The sequence below is a fragment of the Anguilla anguilla genome, chromosome 5, assembly GCF_013347855.1.
Source record: "Anguilla anguilla isolate fAngAng1 chromosome 5, fAngAng1.pri, whole genome shotgun sequence".
NCBI classification, from domain to species: Eukaryota; Metazoa; Chordata; class Actinopteri; order Anguilliformes; family Anguillidae; genus Anguilla; species Anguilla anguilla.
This window is the reverse complement of record NC_049205.1, coordinates 47,461,123-47,478,025: the sequence shown is the minus strand read 5'-3', so window position 1 is coordinate 47,478,025 and position 16,903 is coordinate 47,461,123. Positions and strand designations below refer to the sequence as shown.

Genomic DNA, 16,903 nt, shown 5'->3' with positions numbered 1-16,903 from the left:
ATGGCTTCATAAACATTTCTAAAGGTACCCATTATGTTGGGATAAAGACCAACAAAGAAATTTTCAAGAAAAATAACAACCACAAAAATATTGAATTGATTATTATTACGAACACACTCTTAAAAAATTTGAAGTTTGGTATGGTGACTCGTAGAATGAATGACAAGGCAGATGCAAAGAGAAAGCATAGTACATTGGACGTCCACAGTCAGTTGCTTTTCTGAAGGGGCTGAATAAGAACACTTAAAAGTGCAGCCCGCGTGTCTGCTAAAATGGAGAAAAGAGGCAGACGCGCGCTTTGGGGGGGAAGCGGAAAGCCCGTTTTCAGCATTTCTGGCATCATGAGGAGGGCAGCTGGCTGATGTTGACAGTTGGTGGCCTGATCCAGCTATCACATGACCCCCGAACAACACCTTCCTGTTTTTTTTTTTCTTTTCGGTTTTCCCGAAGGCGAAGGTACTTAAAAATGGACACATCCGTTATGCGGCCTAAATGTATGCATTCACATTGCTGACAGCAGCTTGACCATATTTAATTTCCCTTCTCCCATATGCCTGCAGTTCAATATTTAGCTAATTAGTCACCAACTATAGGTTCATTAAGTCAAGCTATTGTACACCATTTCCTCTAAGCATCCTTGGGGCTAGTATACGAGGCACAGTAATCGAAGGACTTTTAAATCCTGGACTCAGGCACTGCAGAGGTATATAATAAATGTCAACAATAGCTATAACAGTTATGGTTTTACAATAAGAGCTCAAACAGAGTCCCCACAAAGCCTTGCTAATATCTTTATCCAGCATTGGATCATTTTACATATAACTTTGGGGTGGGTGAAATATTCAGTGGAGACATATGAGCCAGTGCAGTCACACAAGTCATTTAACATGGCGAACACCCGGTCCAGATTTCACAGCACGTTTGAATGGGCACCAGCAGATTACGGAGGAGAAGAGTTGTGAACAATGGGTCAATGAAGTCCTAATCCCGCACGCTGTGAGAATGCTGCCGCCTCCAAGCCCTGAGATCTGGGGATCCTGTTCCTCTTTACAGTAATATTTACAGGCAGAGATGATATGACATGCTTTACAGTCAGAAGCCCAGCAGAACACGATAGCCTCATTGTCTGGGATTGTGACCAATTATCTGCATTTTTACCACAGGCTTTCTTTTTTTCCTTACTTCACGCTGTATGAACATATATTACTTGAATACACCAAATGGTCAGACATGGATTTAAAAAAAAACGTCATAACAGAAAAACAATCCTGTGGCAAACAAATGCTAGTAATAAAAACTACATTTAAAAAACAGGGAGCTAAAGGAATCCAATGTTGGTTGTAGCCAAGAACACAGTGTGAAGCTTTTTCAGGGGGATATTCTGCCTCATTTACTGAGGACATGCAGACCCCAGAGGCGTGGCAAAGGAATTTTCATTTGATCAAAAACACACAAAAAAAAGCAGAAATGGCTCCCTTGCTTTTAACTGCTATTACTACCTTCACACAATGCCAGAGCAACAACACCTCTGATTTATCTTTTATTATTTTTCCACCGAGAAGGACGTCCCACAGCCTTTGCTTTCCATTCAAAATCTACAGGGCGCTATTGGCTCAAATAATGACAAAAAAGGTATGTATTCGCAGTTTGAAGTGCGCTGGTTTCCGTGAACCGTGGAAAGCGAGTGAAGCGGCCTCGCGTCTGCACGTGTCTTTACACCGAAAAACAGAGGGGCGGGCGGGGGGGGCCTGGGAGGGTAAAAGCACTTGCATTTGTTGACAGCTGCAGCCACGTACATTCAGGCCGTGCCAACAAAGCACCAAGAACCAGGAGTCAAAGAAATCGACAAAGAGTGGTAGGGAGTGAAAGAGGGGACGGGGAGGAAAGAGATACGGAGGAGGAGGCAGTAAAAGAAAGAGGGAGAGACCCGCCTGCCTGGGCAGAGAAGAACAAAGAGCGGCGCGAGCGGAGAGAGAAATAGGAAGCAGGCGGGAGACGGCGCAGAGCTCCCTCTTCCAGCGGCAAGCTGTTCCGCCTCTCTGCCCCTCCAGCGACGCGGGACACATGGGCGGAAGCAGGGAATCGCGGGGGGGTTAAAAAAACAGAAATGTGCACCCCTCTCAGATAGTGACATTGGCTAAGGGGGCTATCCATAATGCAAGGGGGAAGCAGAAACCGACCCGTAGCAGCTGAACCGCCAACACAACCCATGAAACAGATATTAAAAATAAATAAATAACAATATTAAATGAGTAAATAAATGAATAACAATATTAACCATAACAGGAAAAGGAAACGTAAATATAGAAGAAAAAAACCTGTATGCACACACGCCATTATGAGCTGCAGTCTACCCCACCCCACTCCACCACACTGTGCGTTGAGCTGTAAAGCTGGTCCTGTGGGGGGGTCTGGGGCTTTCGCAGGAGGAGGTACAGCCTGCAAGTTGGCATCGATCCTGGAAACCCATCCAGGCCCCCTTTTAAATGGCAGCGCGGCATGCAGCTGCTCTCTGCTCCTAGGCCCGGCTGCTTATTAAAGCCTCCAAACTATTAAAAGAAATCCAGAGGGAAATGGCGCTTATTAGACACCCCACACTGTTTCTAAGCTAGTCTCCAGCTTCTCCACACAAGAGCTGAACAAAGGGCTAATTTTTAATGGATTATGGGCCAACGGTCGGGGGGGGGGGGGGGATTACACAAATAAACACCTCGAAAAATTGCACCTTGGAAAAGCATGGTGGTACCAGGCTGAAGAGAAATACAGAAATAATTACATAAATAATTCCTTCTCCCCAAAGGCATTAGTGACACTATAAAAATGGTTGAATACCACAATCTGACCCGATTTTTTGTTATAAAAAAAAAACAATCAGGGAGATTGCATTTCTAATGCATTTCGGCTTCTGAAGAACCTATTACCTGCTGTCAAAAGCTCTAATACACCCTTCCTAAGACAGAAATCAAGAGATAACCAGCAATTAGCAACGTTGACCACTCTGACAGGACTGCCTACAACACTGAAGGGCTGCAGAGGCACTGATTGCTCAAGAGGACATGCTCAGAAGAGCCGTATCCCATATACATTACAGGAGTGGGGCTGGACAGAGGGGAATAACTTCACTGTTCAAAGTCCCTTGCATCATGCTTCATGGCACAGGTATTAAAAAACCTGTGGCATGAAGTTAAAAAAAAAAAGTAAAAAGCATGTTGTCACAAATCAAGGGAAAGTCAAAATTTATCTACACACCAGCATGCTACTACAACGGTTCAGAGGTTACAGGTGCACCTGCTCTTCAAGTATTAACAAAGTCTGATCACACTCATATATTTATATTCTGTACATATGTTTTTGAAGATGTCTAATATGCAAAAATAATGTGAAAGAAAGAAGTTCAGATCTTTCAACACAACCGTGACATGACCATTAATGGGCAATTTCAAAACAATATTTTTCCACAGAAATCCCAAGGAGTAATTCAGAGCATATGTTCTCCAAAAGTGAATGTGCTTTCGCAAAGTTTGAGATGTTGTGTCATGCAAATAACCGAGGCCAATATTGGTCAGAGCTACATTAAATGGTTGTCGTCCTCAAACTGTTTCTGTCCCTGATGTTTCTTTAAAAAGTTGACATCGGCGTACATTTTCCCTGACAAACTTGGGCATCTGCTGCCCTGTTAATTCGTCACTATCAGATAATGTAAACAAGTTCTTTTAATGTTTTTAATTGCTCAAACTAAATTACAGTCATTACTCAAGAGCTGGAGTGACAGCAGAAGCAAAATTATCCATATCATTCTAAAGAAAATGAAGAAAACAAGTTTACTGATTTGCTAACAGCACTTTATGACCGTGCCAAACACCAGTGGCAAAGCCTTTGTGAGTAAACGTTTAGAAATAAACAACCACCATTACCAGACCTTTGTAACCTCTGAAATCTACACAGCTTTCTTTAAACTTTAGTGTCCTTTCTGCTTTCAACAAACAGATGACAGTATGTTTACTCTAATAGATAGGCTCTAAACAGAAAACTGAATGATTCGAGAAAACAACTCAGGCAATTGTTTTTCTGAGTACACGCATTCTTGACCCCAAACATCTGCACGCAGTGAGAGTAGTTCAGCTTCCTGTTTTTCTCTTGGTTGAATAAAGTCTGGGCAAACGAGCTCAGAGCATTTTCCAGTCCAGGAGAAATATCAGAACCTCGTTTATTTCCTCTGCCCAGGGAATAGCCGTCTAGGTTATTTTAAGACTTTAAAACATAAAACCCATCATACAGACGTTATATAAGTTAAGCTGCCTGCCCTTCTTAAATAGCTTGAGCATATTTCTTTAGTCTTGGCAACTGGTGGGCTTGATTTAGAAAAGGTGTTCTCAAACAATCAAGCTTTATGAGGTACATGGAACAGTGTGCGTGCACGGGTCCTGGCCGTGTCAGTTTGTTTTCGGTTAAGTGCAGCACTGCAGGACATGTGGGAAGCCTGAAGATCGGAATCGCCGCGCTCAGCAATACGTTATGCTTAATGGCATTTGCATCTGTGCGGTACGCACTCCAACGGCAGCCTCGCGCGGCTCCCACATTACAGAAGTATCCGTCCACGGCGAAATGTGACCGCGGCCAGATAGCCTCCATTAGAAGTTCCGCGTTTCCACACAGACGTTTCTCCTTGGCGAAGCTGTGTAATCAATTTGGGAAGTGGAAATAAGCGACAGGCTTCCAAGTATATACGCACCATTCATTTTCCTTTCGGCCGCTGCATTCATTATTTTTAACCGTCGTCTGAGATTTGTTTTCCTTTCATTTTTTTATTTCGCTTTGCTTTGCTGAAAAGAATAATTTTTAACCTACTCTTTTTGGAAAGTGGCTACTCTCACAAATCCTGCAGGCCCGCTGGTTTGGTCCAGTGGTGCAGCGTCATTAAAGCATCAACCTCAGGTTAAAACCTCGCTATCAAAGAAAGCACTCCCCGTTCCTCCTGTCACGCTAAGGCAAGTGAGGAAGTTGGTGGGACTCCTGACCTACTGCTCATTCAGAAACAGGAGCTCCTGGCACTCATGGCATCTGCCTGACCTGGATTTGCACTTCTCTCTTTGTCCCGCTGAACTAGAGCACAGTGCCAGACGGGCGGGCAGTGATAAGACGTCCCTCTTCTCGTCTCTCTGACGCCACCGATTGGTGGGTTTTGTGCAGAGCTGCTATTTCATTAGAAAAACCAAAGAATCGTAGCCTGTCTACAATCTCCAATGAAACCAGTCACCTGCCAATTAGCATTACAGAGCTGAGAAGCAGGGATTAATGTCAAAGCGCTTGCCCTTGCTTGTTTAGAGACGTCGGCGACACATCCAAACTGATTTTCAGGTTGCCAGGCTTTAAACAAAGAAAAGAGACGCTCCCCCCACCCCCAACACCCCTTACTCCCGAGGGCTTCGAAACAGAATTGTAAATGTGAGCAACACGCCCTCAAAGGCTACATTTCAAGAAAGCAGTGGAGTTTGAAATCTAGGTCACACAGGAGAGAGGGAGTGTGGGTGAGAGAGGAAGAACGAAAAAAAAAAAAAAACGGATAGCTAAGACTGGTCAATAAATTCCAGGGGAATGCAGAGATCACAGGCTGTGAAGAAACCAGTGACTGTATCTTATGACTGCCAAACTGCAAAGGCCTGGTTAGTGCTGGAATAAAAAAAAATATATATAAAAAAAGTATGTCAAGGATGGTTGGGTAACAGACTGGTGAGTCATGGCCATGCTCTTTGCCTGGCAGACAAAGCATGACAGGTAATGACAGATGTGACATTTTTAAATAAGGGTCCATAAAGCTTCCATTACCAAATGATTCGGTAATGGACCACTTCCACCTGGACTCCCGTCCTTGTGGTGAGGACGTTAGTTCTCTCGGCGGCTGATTGCGGTGCCGCCTTTTAAAGAGGAGAAAGCCGGTGTCGTTTGGTTCATCCGAGTGCGTTCCAGGTCTCCGGAGTTACTCAAAGACGTGATGGACGGCTGTAACGCGAAGCAAATGTTTTCGGAAAGCGCTCGTCGTTGAGTCAGCGTTATTCGGCCTGCTGTTTACAGGCCGACTTTGGTGATTTCAAAAGAGGGTTCCGCAGCAGCTGGTTCGCATTGCGGAAAGTCTGATGTATTCACTATGCTTTAACCCTGGCAGCAAACCGTTGTCATCATTACCCAGCTTACATCTTAAAAAACGGTCTGCGTGGTCTCTAAATGTCCCCACGGTGAAAAATGTCACTGCATGCTGAATAGGTGATAAGCCCAACGACAATGTTTTTCCCCAATGTTTTTTTTTTTCTTTTCTTTTCTTTTTGAAGCAAAACAAACTTACAAAATGGACAATGTTTAAAATAGCCTACTTCACATTAAATATACCCACATTACAGTAGTTTCAGTACCTTGCTAAACATAGGACCATTACAAGCCATTTTGATTCATAATTTCCTGGGATGTTATAAATAACTACAAAAAAGGCCAACAAATCCTTAGGCAATATTTTAATATCTATGTGTCTTTAAATGCCAATAAAAATTCTGAGGTGTCCTTGATGCCAAGGCACAAGGCTCATATGGGGACCTTTCAGGATCTTAAATTAAGAGCTTTACCAAAGCTAGCCAGTTTCAATTTGATTCTAAAACATAGAAAAGCTGTTCTTTTTCAATATTTCTTGAGGAACAAAATGAAAATCCAATCGCAGAATAGGCTGCACCAATACGAAATCAACTCCTTTTCACTGAAGCAGTGACTTTATTTTCCACAGAATAAATGAGATGCTCGGAGGCACCATGATTTCCAGCTGAATACACAGAACTGCAGTATCAACACCAGCCTGCACGACACCACACAATGAAACTGTCTAAGTTACCATTTCCACACTGTAATTACGCCACTATTGTATCTCTGCAACAGCGTCAGCTTCAGGCATAGCATATAACTTCTGAGGATTGAGGGGGAAAAAAAGGATTACAACTGAAAAGTGTTGCATGTATTCTGTATTACATTCACATTATGTGTGAAATGTTTCAGCTTTCTGAAATGCACAGCAAGCAATTTCAGAACCAATTAAACAAGAACCAATTGTTAATGTTCCGCAATCAGCTAACTTCATCCGCAATCAGCTACCTTTCGTTTTGTTCTGTCAGGTAATGTCACGTTTTCATTTCATTCAGTGAAATTATAAGTTGATCAATCCAGGAACGGTTTTTAAATATTCAGAATAATTTGCTCAATTCTATATAATATATAAAATAAAGTATGAAAGATTGTCTATGGCAGTCTGAAACCACATAATAATTGCTCTTGAAACAAAAGAAAGCATTACTTTTGCATGCATGAATATGAAAAAATGTTGTCAGAATTGAAAATAAAAAAATAATATTTACATAAACACAAATTATTGCACTGCACCATAAGAAATGACTGACATGACAGGCGTATTGAGTTAATGCATAGAACGCTTTTGGATAAAAGCGCTATATATAAATGCAGTCCGTTTACTGCAAGCATGCTTTAAGGCAAGTCAGCAGACCTTATACAGTAGCTAGGCCTACTCCTTTTCCTGGATTGCAGAGGAACTAGATGTAGTTTAGACTTCCAAACACTGGATCTGCTGCTGATATATGCAAACGGGCTCCCAGAGTACAGTAGTTTACTGACTGTGGTGATGCTTTTGGGACAACTTAAAAACAAACTAATTAGCAAATAAATAAATATGCATAGCCCTTCTGGGAGTCTCAGCCCATAATTTTAACAATCTTGGCCTGCCCTTAAAATGAACTTAATTCTTTTGTGCATAATTGTCATAAATAATTTCAACAGCAAACACAAAAAAGTAAATAAACTGGCTGTGATTATTCTGATGTAGTAAAATATTCTCTCACATGGGAATACTTAACATATGCAGGTCCAATTACCAGGTTTCATAACTGAAATGGTTCTGATAGTATACAGCAACTTATGATATCAGCAAATATCACAAAGATGGTTAAAAAATGACAATTCTGGATTTACAAAGCAGCATTTCGATATATGAATCAAACCTAGGTCAAATACATATTTGTTTTGGATTCAAATACTTCTACGCTTTTCTGATCTTGTCTGGTGTATTGGAACCAATGAAATACTCTCAAAAAGTGCAAACCCCACCTTCGGGTCATATTGGCAAGCTCAATTACGCCAGGCAAGATCAACAGAGCACACAAATTTGAATCCAAAACAAATACGTATTTACCTACTCACTGAGGCAACGAAAAATCCCTTCGTCATCCATCATCATGGGAAAAGCCAAAGAACTGTGAAGTCAAAACAGACACAGATGTTTACTGACCTACACAAAGCAGGTACAAAAATAAATAAACAGCGAAACATACCACAAAGCACTGTTTGGGTAATCACCCAGTTTCAAACATCTAGAACAGCTGCAAACTTTCCAGGAAGAGGATGCAAGTAACTGTTCTGCCCACGCATAGTGAGGAAGATAATCCAGGAGGAAAAAAGAAGAAGAAAAATCACAGTTCAAGAACTTTAGTTTACTTGCATCTTTGGTCCAACAAGTCTCAAAATCAACCACAAAATGCCACCTCAATACAAACAGGTTCTTTGGAAGGGCCGCACGAAGGAAGCTCTTGCTGAGAGCAACTGACAAATCCAAGGAACTGGACTTTGCCAATTGTCATTGGAACTATGACTTGAACTGGGTGCTATAGGCAGACAATTAAAAACTGAACTTTCTGACCATGTGCACCATTTCCATGTTTGGCACCAAAAGAGAAATGCATGCAAGAAAAAGCACCTCATACCAACCATAAAATATGGTGGTGGATTATAGCTTTGGAGCCATTTTACTGCCAGTGGTCCAGGGGTTATTGTGCAGATCAAGGGCAAAATTAACTCTACCAAACACCATTTTTAGTAAAGCACTTCACTGCTTCTGCCAGAAGGTCGAGACATAGCCATGGGCCTCATTCACAAAACTTTTCTTAAATTATTCTTATTTTTGTTTTTGGCTTGACCGTAATAGCAGGGCCAGCCCTACAAACACGAATGTCTGTGACTGAGTCACTGAGTGATGAAGTTACACCATTGGTCGGCCGAGTTATGAAGTTACACCATTGGTCGCCGGTCCAGCCATATACTAGGTTTTGACCTGGTCTTGTTAAAAATGTTCCTGAGAAAAACCATTATGAGATTCATGACACATGTGCAGAACTTTGTTTTTGTCCATATCCCAGGTGTATGAGATTATGAATGCTGACTGTTGTACATTCTGTTTGTTTGTGTTCACGTGATTAGCATAATGAAACAGCCATTAACAAATACAGATAAGAAAAAAAAATATGAATGCCAAAACGTCCTTACACACAGTTTACAATCGAATGTGATTATAAAGCTTTCGTGAATGAGGCCCAATGGCTACAAACCTACCTATAAATGACCACACAGATTTTGTGAAAACAAAAATCAATGTTTCGCTATGACAATCTTAGTCTCTGGACTTGAATTCAACTGAAAACCTGTGGCCTGACTTGAAAAGAGCAGTCCTTAAAGGCAAACCTAAGGATATCAAGGATCTTGAAAGTTTCTACATGGAGGAATAGTTTAAGATCCATACAAAAGTGTTCACCATCAATATTCAGTGCCATTATCCTTTCCAGGGGAGGCAGTACTAAGATATAGTCACAGGGGTGCTAGTAATTATGAAATTAGTTCTTTTTTTTATAAGTAATTAACAATTTGAAAAATGTTACTTTATTAAAGATTCAACTGATTGTTTTTCACATTGGGAAATGACATGCAACCATTTGTTTCCTACAGTCTTTTTTGCATCTTTGCATCCTTATCAACAGTATCCATCATTCCAGACCTGACTGTAAGTGTACATTATAAACATAATGTAATGGAAAATGATTGCAGCACTACGCCATTGGGAGAGGAATTGTTATGGAAGCATTCATTTCCTGAACCCATTGCTTCTACCAGCTGCCAGGAAGCAGAAATGATCCCTGCAATGGCAAAAACGTGCTGCCTTTGAGCCTATGATGTGGTGAGTTTAGCATGGGCTGCGTCTGCTTCTAATAGACGTCTTAGGGGGGGTCTAGCTATGTTTTGTCATGCGCCGGCTTGGATCCTCATGACGTTTGTATAACTCACAGCCCACATCAAATAAGAATTTTTTTAGATTAACCATTCCATGTGTCTAATAGTTCTAAACCTAATCAAGCTAAAGTGGGTGTAATGCACATATTGTGTGCCCGGTCCCATAATTCAAAGCAAACAAACGGCACAATATATGCATAGCTCCACGTATCAGCAATTCATCAGCAATGGCTGCTTTGAATAGACAAACCTGAGTTTAGCACATGGCACAAATAAAAATTTCAAAAGAAAACTGCAAGACGTCTCTTTACTTATATAACACACCACATCGATTTTCCACCGTCCAGTTATATTATTGGAACAGCTGATTTCCATAACTTAAAAAATGGGATTTCCATTCCATTAGCAACATCAATTTTAACAAAGGAGGTGCAGAAATTGCCATCCATCCAATATGATATTTCCAGATGGAGTCGTATTTTTGTATCTTGCCACATAAAAAGGGAGAAAGGGTGATATTTAAGTTCCCCAGACAACCAGTCCTCTGCAATCTTCCATATATGCAACATTTTTTTTAAATCTTACATTTCTACCAGGAATTAGAGGTACGTTGTGTGGAAAATAATATTGTGTAGGTGATTTATCATCAGAATGGATGCCATATCAACAGACAGTTCAGAAATACATTTACAATCTACTTACACTGTAGAGATCCTGAGAATTCAAACTAAATTATGCAATAAAGCACTCTTAATACCCACTCAAAGGAATATTGTGCTATTGACAATTGCCCACTCCGAGAACCAGAGTACATTAGACAACGTCGATACATGACTGCATTCGTCTTTCATTATTCATGAAAATCTCATGAAATAAGCAGAAGGCTTGCATCCTGTCAGTCATTCTTACAGCAAACTTGTGTCCTGAAATTTTCTCTTCAAAGTGCTGCTACGATGCTTTCAGTAATTTCTGCCCCAGACATTCTTTTTTCATATCCTTTTCAATTTAAACAAGTGTGAAAAATACTTTATTAATGTCTAAAGAGGCACAGTAAAATAATGCACTTGAATTGAAGTGTAAGCTTTTAAAGAATCTTGGTTTAAGTAGATTCACAAAACCAAAGCAAACAGAGACGGGCATGCACAAATACGTAGGAATCAAAAAATGAGTACTACCCCTGAACAAAATAATCAAATTATTACAGAACAATCAAAGACATCCCCTCATGCAAAGCTTTCAGACACAGTTCTCATGGCCTATCAGAAACCCATACACAGGTACCCATTTAAATGTTTTTTATCCCAGAAGATGCAACAGTTTTAGAACAAGGTTGATGTCACTATATTATTTGAACCGTAAGTAAAGTTGCGACCCCTACAGGTTATACTGAGCTTAGCTCTTTCCTTTCCATTTACTGTAAGGAAACATGGGAAGATTCTCCAAATACTCCTGGTATCCTGCCTGGTAAGCAACAGTCCAGTTTCGGTTGGATGAGCCTCCACTGATTTTATCAGTTTTGTGCAAAAACGCATTGGCTGTTTTCCCCATACAAAAACGAACATTTGTACTGAATGGAAGACTAGACATGTCTTTACAGATATGGTTTCCTTATGCATGTTGGACACAGCCTATCCTCATTACTAAGGTAGGGAAAGGTCCCAGTCAACCAAGATCCCAAAGCACATTATGTGAAGTTTAACCTGTTTTGTAAATTTTAACTGCTGTTTGCAGCAGATTCTGAATTACTCTGTTCATCAACTGATTAGTATTCATTGCCCGCAATTTTTTTTAAGTTTTTTTTTTTCTTACTTTACTTTCATTATGGTAACAGCCGATTGTAACTCTCCCCCATCCACTGTAAATGGCAGCACTGTTGTAGAATATGTACCCTTTCTCTGTATGGTAATCTATGATGCATATAATAAATCTGCTTTAACTGCTTTGTCTGGGGCTGGAACCGTACTGTAAAAAGAAATTCCTGGCCGCATATCAGAGGAAAACACAACTCAGCCACGGCGCTGCTTAGATAATGGCAAACGCTATCCATTTTGGAGAACTCTGTTTAATAGTTTTCGCGGCAGCAGATAAAATATGCTATTAATCTTCATGAAATATCCTCTATTCAGCTCGCTAAATGAATATCACATTGCTGTTAAGGAGCTTCTCTGCACAGATCTGCAACTTTCTCAGCAAGCACCATCTGGAAAGTGTTAGTACTTTTCTTTCCCCCCCTGTTTCCACTAGAATGCTTTCCACTAGGAGACACCTTCACTGACAACATGAGAGAAGCAGGGAGCAGGGGGGGTTGAGGGAAGGGGGGCAATAGCTCATTTTAAGATTACTCCTGAGTTCCTGTTGTCTGCACCGAACGAAATGCACAATGTGGATTCTGGGAGCCGTGTGGTGTAGAAATCACAACCTGAATCTTGCTGAGCTGAATTCCAGTTGGACTAGTACTCCTAACTGTATTCTTGAGCTAGATACTTAACACAAATTGAGTCAATATTCATCTGCATATATATATAGATTATTATATAAAATGTGACTTTAAAGGTCTGGGCTTAGGACATGTCCTAATCAAAGCAAGGTGACTTGGTGGAAATGGGTGCGGTGCTTTCTGATAGGAACAACCTAGAAAGAACAGTAGGGTCTCTACTATCTTCTGGCTGATTGCAATAATATTTTACCACTAGAAAATATGAACGAAACCTTGTTGTTTAAGGTGCGGTGCCAACACGTTACATGCTTTGCCAATTAAATGCTTTTTTTTGCAGTGTCTAGGCAACATGCTGAATGAATGAATGAATGAATGAATGAATGAATGAATGAATGAATGAATGAATGAATTAATTAATTAATGAATGAATGAATGAATGAATGAAACTTTTAGTGACAAAGGGAAGGGCATCAACGTGGAGCAGAACCAGAATGGCTTCAATGAGTGCAGTGATAAATGGAAGAATCTAGCAGAGGTACCCTGGAAATCCAATTCATCGGCTGCATTTCTGTTCTAGTTTCCTGTATGGCCCATGACTATGCCTGCAGGCTTAACTTGCTAAATTACACCAGTGAGCTAACTTAGGTGTGTCAGAAATGAAAGGGTCCAGGCAATGGAAGATTAATGTTTTGCCAATGAAGACTAGGCTAGTTGTTTGATCACAGAACACAAAACCAGCCAAAGCCACAGAACATCATTAAACAAGGCCTGCAGCACATTATCATATGTAAACAGATAATAACCTAGGCACACCAAAAAAAAAAAAAAACTTTATTTTGCAAGCCTTCTGAGCTGAAATGTGTTCAAAGGCATTGCCCACAGGGTCACTGAATAAGCACAAAAAGGAAAAGGAAAAAAAAAGGGAAAGAAACGGAGGGGGAAAAAAATCCCTCAAGCTCAGCAGGTACATACCGAGCACATTGCCTGAGGGGACCTCTTTCAGCTCCTCCAGCTCCCTCCCCATCAGCAGATAGAGGCTCTCCAGGGTACAGCAGGCCATGTGCGGGACCGGCGGGAGATCGTCTGAGGCGCAACACCCCTCCGGCAGCTAGCGCACACAACCAGACGCGGGGAGCCAGCGCCAGCCGCACAGAGGAGCAGGAGGACCAAAAAAAAAAAAAGAGAGAAAAATACATGTCACAACCGCAGCCGGATCCTCAGAGTCCCTCTCTGATCTCGGCGATGTTGTGTCGTTATATTATCTCTCTGTGCGGTGAGCTGCGGAAAGTTATTAAGAGTCGCGTGAGGAAGGAGAGGCGGCGTGCGTGTTAGGGCGCTCTGTTCAAGCCTCTTAATGATCCTGAGGCAGAAACGGCCAATGGCCATCAAACCTGGCCTTCATACACCGGTTAAAACAATAATAATAATAAACCTATCATCATTCCACACAGTGTGCTGGGAGACCAGGGCACTGGCTCTTCACCTTAATATCTTCAGTGCAGTACACATGCCCCCACCCCGCCCCCCAAAGATCAACTTTTGCTTTGATAAAGCCATTTTACTGCACAACGCCACTACAACTGATTCTACTATTATTCTGTAATCAAATTACAACCACAGGTCATTAACACTGTACTGTATCCTAAATTAAATCCATTATGCATAACTTCAGTGCCTCTATAACACAGCTTTTAGGAATACAAATAAAGCATGAAATATTCATTGATCAAACCAAAGATCACTCACAGCTGACACAGAAGTGTAATTAATGCAAATTAATTTAGAATAAATTTAGCGCACTACGGCTGAAGATGCAATTACACGTTCAATTGAGCGCAAATCATAGAAACAAGAATTTAAAAAATTGAGAATTTTAATTCTTTGTTCATCTTTGCAGAAAGCGAGTGCAAACAAAGAATAAAAACCCTTTAAAATCCATACACAGTGCTAGTGATCTAATGCTGGGCACATATACCAGCGAGTGTCGGTCTTAGAAATTACTGCATGCTACTTAGGCACTCAACATTTTGAAATAATCATATATTCAGCTGAAAGTGACAGGGCCTACGTGAGACAGTTGCTCGCAGAAAACATGGGGGGGGGGCTGCATACCAGCAAGAATTCCACTTCCAAACAGAGCCAGACATCTTACACCTTACAATCACTGCTCTTCACACACTGTCACCCAGTGTGAGACAAGGGGATCGGGTTGCACACACACACACACGCACACACACACACACATGCACACACACGCACAGACACATGCGCACACACGCATGCGCGCACACACGCGGACGCACACACATATATGTGCGCACACACACAGGTGCACATACACACGCACACATACATGCACACGCACATACAGGCGCACAAACACACACACACACACACGCACGCAAGCACGCACGCCTACTCACACACGCCTACACACAGACAGATACACAGAGACAGACACCAAAAGAAACAGACGCACCGTCTCACAAATTGGTAGGAGGTAATAAAAAGAAAAGGAAAGAACATAAAACATGAACAGAGAAACATCTTTCCACAGTCCCCTTTAAAGCATCCATCATTCTTCTGTGCTCGTATCACTGCAACAGCAGCTTCTTACAGCCACAGTCAAAAAATCAGAAAAGACTCAAAAATTATTTTCACAAAATATATCCCAATGCAGGGCTCAACAGTGCTCCCAATATAGGAGCATTCGCCAATGAAAACTGATATGTGCTAACTGGAAAAATAATTTAGGAGAACATCTAATTGGAATTCATTAGTGTGCTCCTAATTTATTTTAATTTAGGAGCACATGTGCTCCTTGGAGAAAAAAGGTTAGCGTAGAACCCTGCAAAACATACACTTTAAATAACCACTCATTTAACCGTCACTGCAACATGTAACACGGAGTTGTGTTTAAAGGCCACATGAAGTCAGTCTGATCCAGTGCTGCATGACCACTTCAGCAAGGGTCAGGATCATTTTACACAGTTTTACATTTTTTTTTACATGTTTTTTTTTAATCCATTACAGTGGCATGACTCATTGAAAGACACACACGGGCACTTTGAGGAGAAATCATGAGCTAAATATGTATTTTTTCAACTTCAAAGAGCAGTCAGAAATATGAGGCTTTGTACGCCGAGCCATTGTGCAGTATTTTTTATCAATACAGCGTTTGCCGAAACACAATAACGCAGCCGTTCTTCAGAAAGGGCGGAAGCGCAGTGGGGAAGGGGCGGTTTGTCAGACGGCAGGGAATTGTGGGCCGGGGGGGGGGGCTCACCGTGTTTAGGGCCTGGCTGGGGTCAAACTTGGGGCCCAGCACAAACACGCGCTGCCCCCGCCTGGCGACCCCGCTGTACACCCTGGCGAAGGCCACGAAGTGCTCCCTGCCCTCCTCCTCCTCCTCCACCGCCGGCCGTCCGAGCCTGAGCGCCGGCGTGGGAGCTTCCGCCGGAGCCGCCGCCGCCACCTCGCCGCCTACGGACAGGAGCACAACAGACGAGTGAACCAATGGAGCGGTCCGCTCGCGTAGCGCATGAGTCACAAACGCGTCGGTCTGGGCTCTCGCGTTAGTCAGAGCGCCGTCGGAAAGGTGACGAATGCGGCGCGCGGGGGAGGGGGAAGCGGGGAACGCCGCATAGCCATGGCGGACGCGTGCTCGAGGGCCGGGGGGCGGGGGGGGGGCGGAGGCCTAAGCTTCCCGTCGCAGAAGTCACGATCGATGCGCTGCCGGGGACCCTGGGGCGGAGATCCGGTCACGTTCGCGGCTGTCTGGGCGCCACCTCCGACGGCGAAAGACTCGGTGTCACAGGGACTTCCTCTCAACGGGTGCCTGTGACATCACGCCCGAGGAGGCCCTCGCAGCGCGGTCATGTGACGGGCAGCACTCTGGAGTCTCACACGCTGCGTCCTCATAGGATTCATAAGAGCGGGAAGCCTGAAGCGGGAGCTGCTCCCTTTATGCACAGACACCAGAGAGCGTCCCCACTGCTGCTGTGGGCCCGGTCTCATTCAGAGGGAAAATAACTGAGACTGTAACCATCTTACCAGCTTTGACTGAGAATACACGCAAGGGCTGTGCCATGCGCGATAAAGTTTTATGTAACTATAGGGTGCCTGTGTGTGTGTGTTTGTGTATGTGTGTCCATGTGTGTGTGCGTTTGTGCGTTTGTGTATATATGCATGTGTGTGTTTGTGTATATGTGAGTGTGTTTGTGTGGTTTTCTGTGTGTGTGTCTATGTCTATACGTGTGCGTGTGGTTTTGTGTGTGTGTGTGTTTGTATATATGTGTGTCCGTTTGTGTGTGTGTGTGTCTACGTATATACGTGTGTGTGTGTGTGTGTCTATATGTGTGG

The 16,903-nt window shown here is 42.5% G+C and overlaps 1 protein-coding gene across 3 annotated transcripts in view; it reads right to left on the bottom strand.

Annotated features, from left to right (window-relative positions):
* Positions 1-16,903, bottom strand: part of efl1 (elongation factor like GTPase 1) — a 69,704-nt gene that overhangs the window by 31,849 nt on the left and 20,952 nt on the right. For all 3 annotated transcript variants that reach the window (XM_035418147.1, XM_035418149.1, XM_035418148.1), the window contains exons 14-15: positions 15,828-16,024; positions 13,514-13,649 (exon numbers count right to left, since the gene is read on the bottom strand). In XM_035418147.1, the coding sequence (XP_035274038.1) occupies positions 13,514-13,649; positions 15,828-16,024 (333 nt within the window). The remainder of the gene's footprint in view (positions 1-13,513; positions 13,650-15,827; positions 16,025-16,903) is intronic.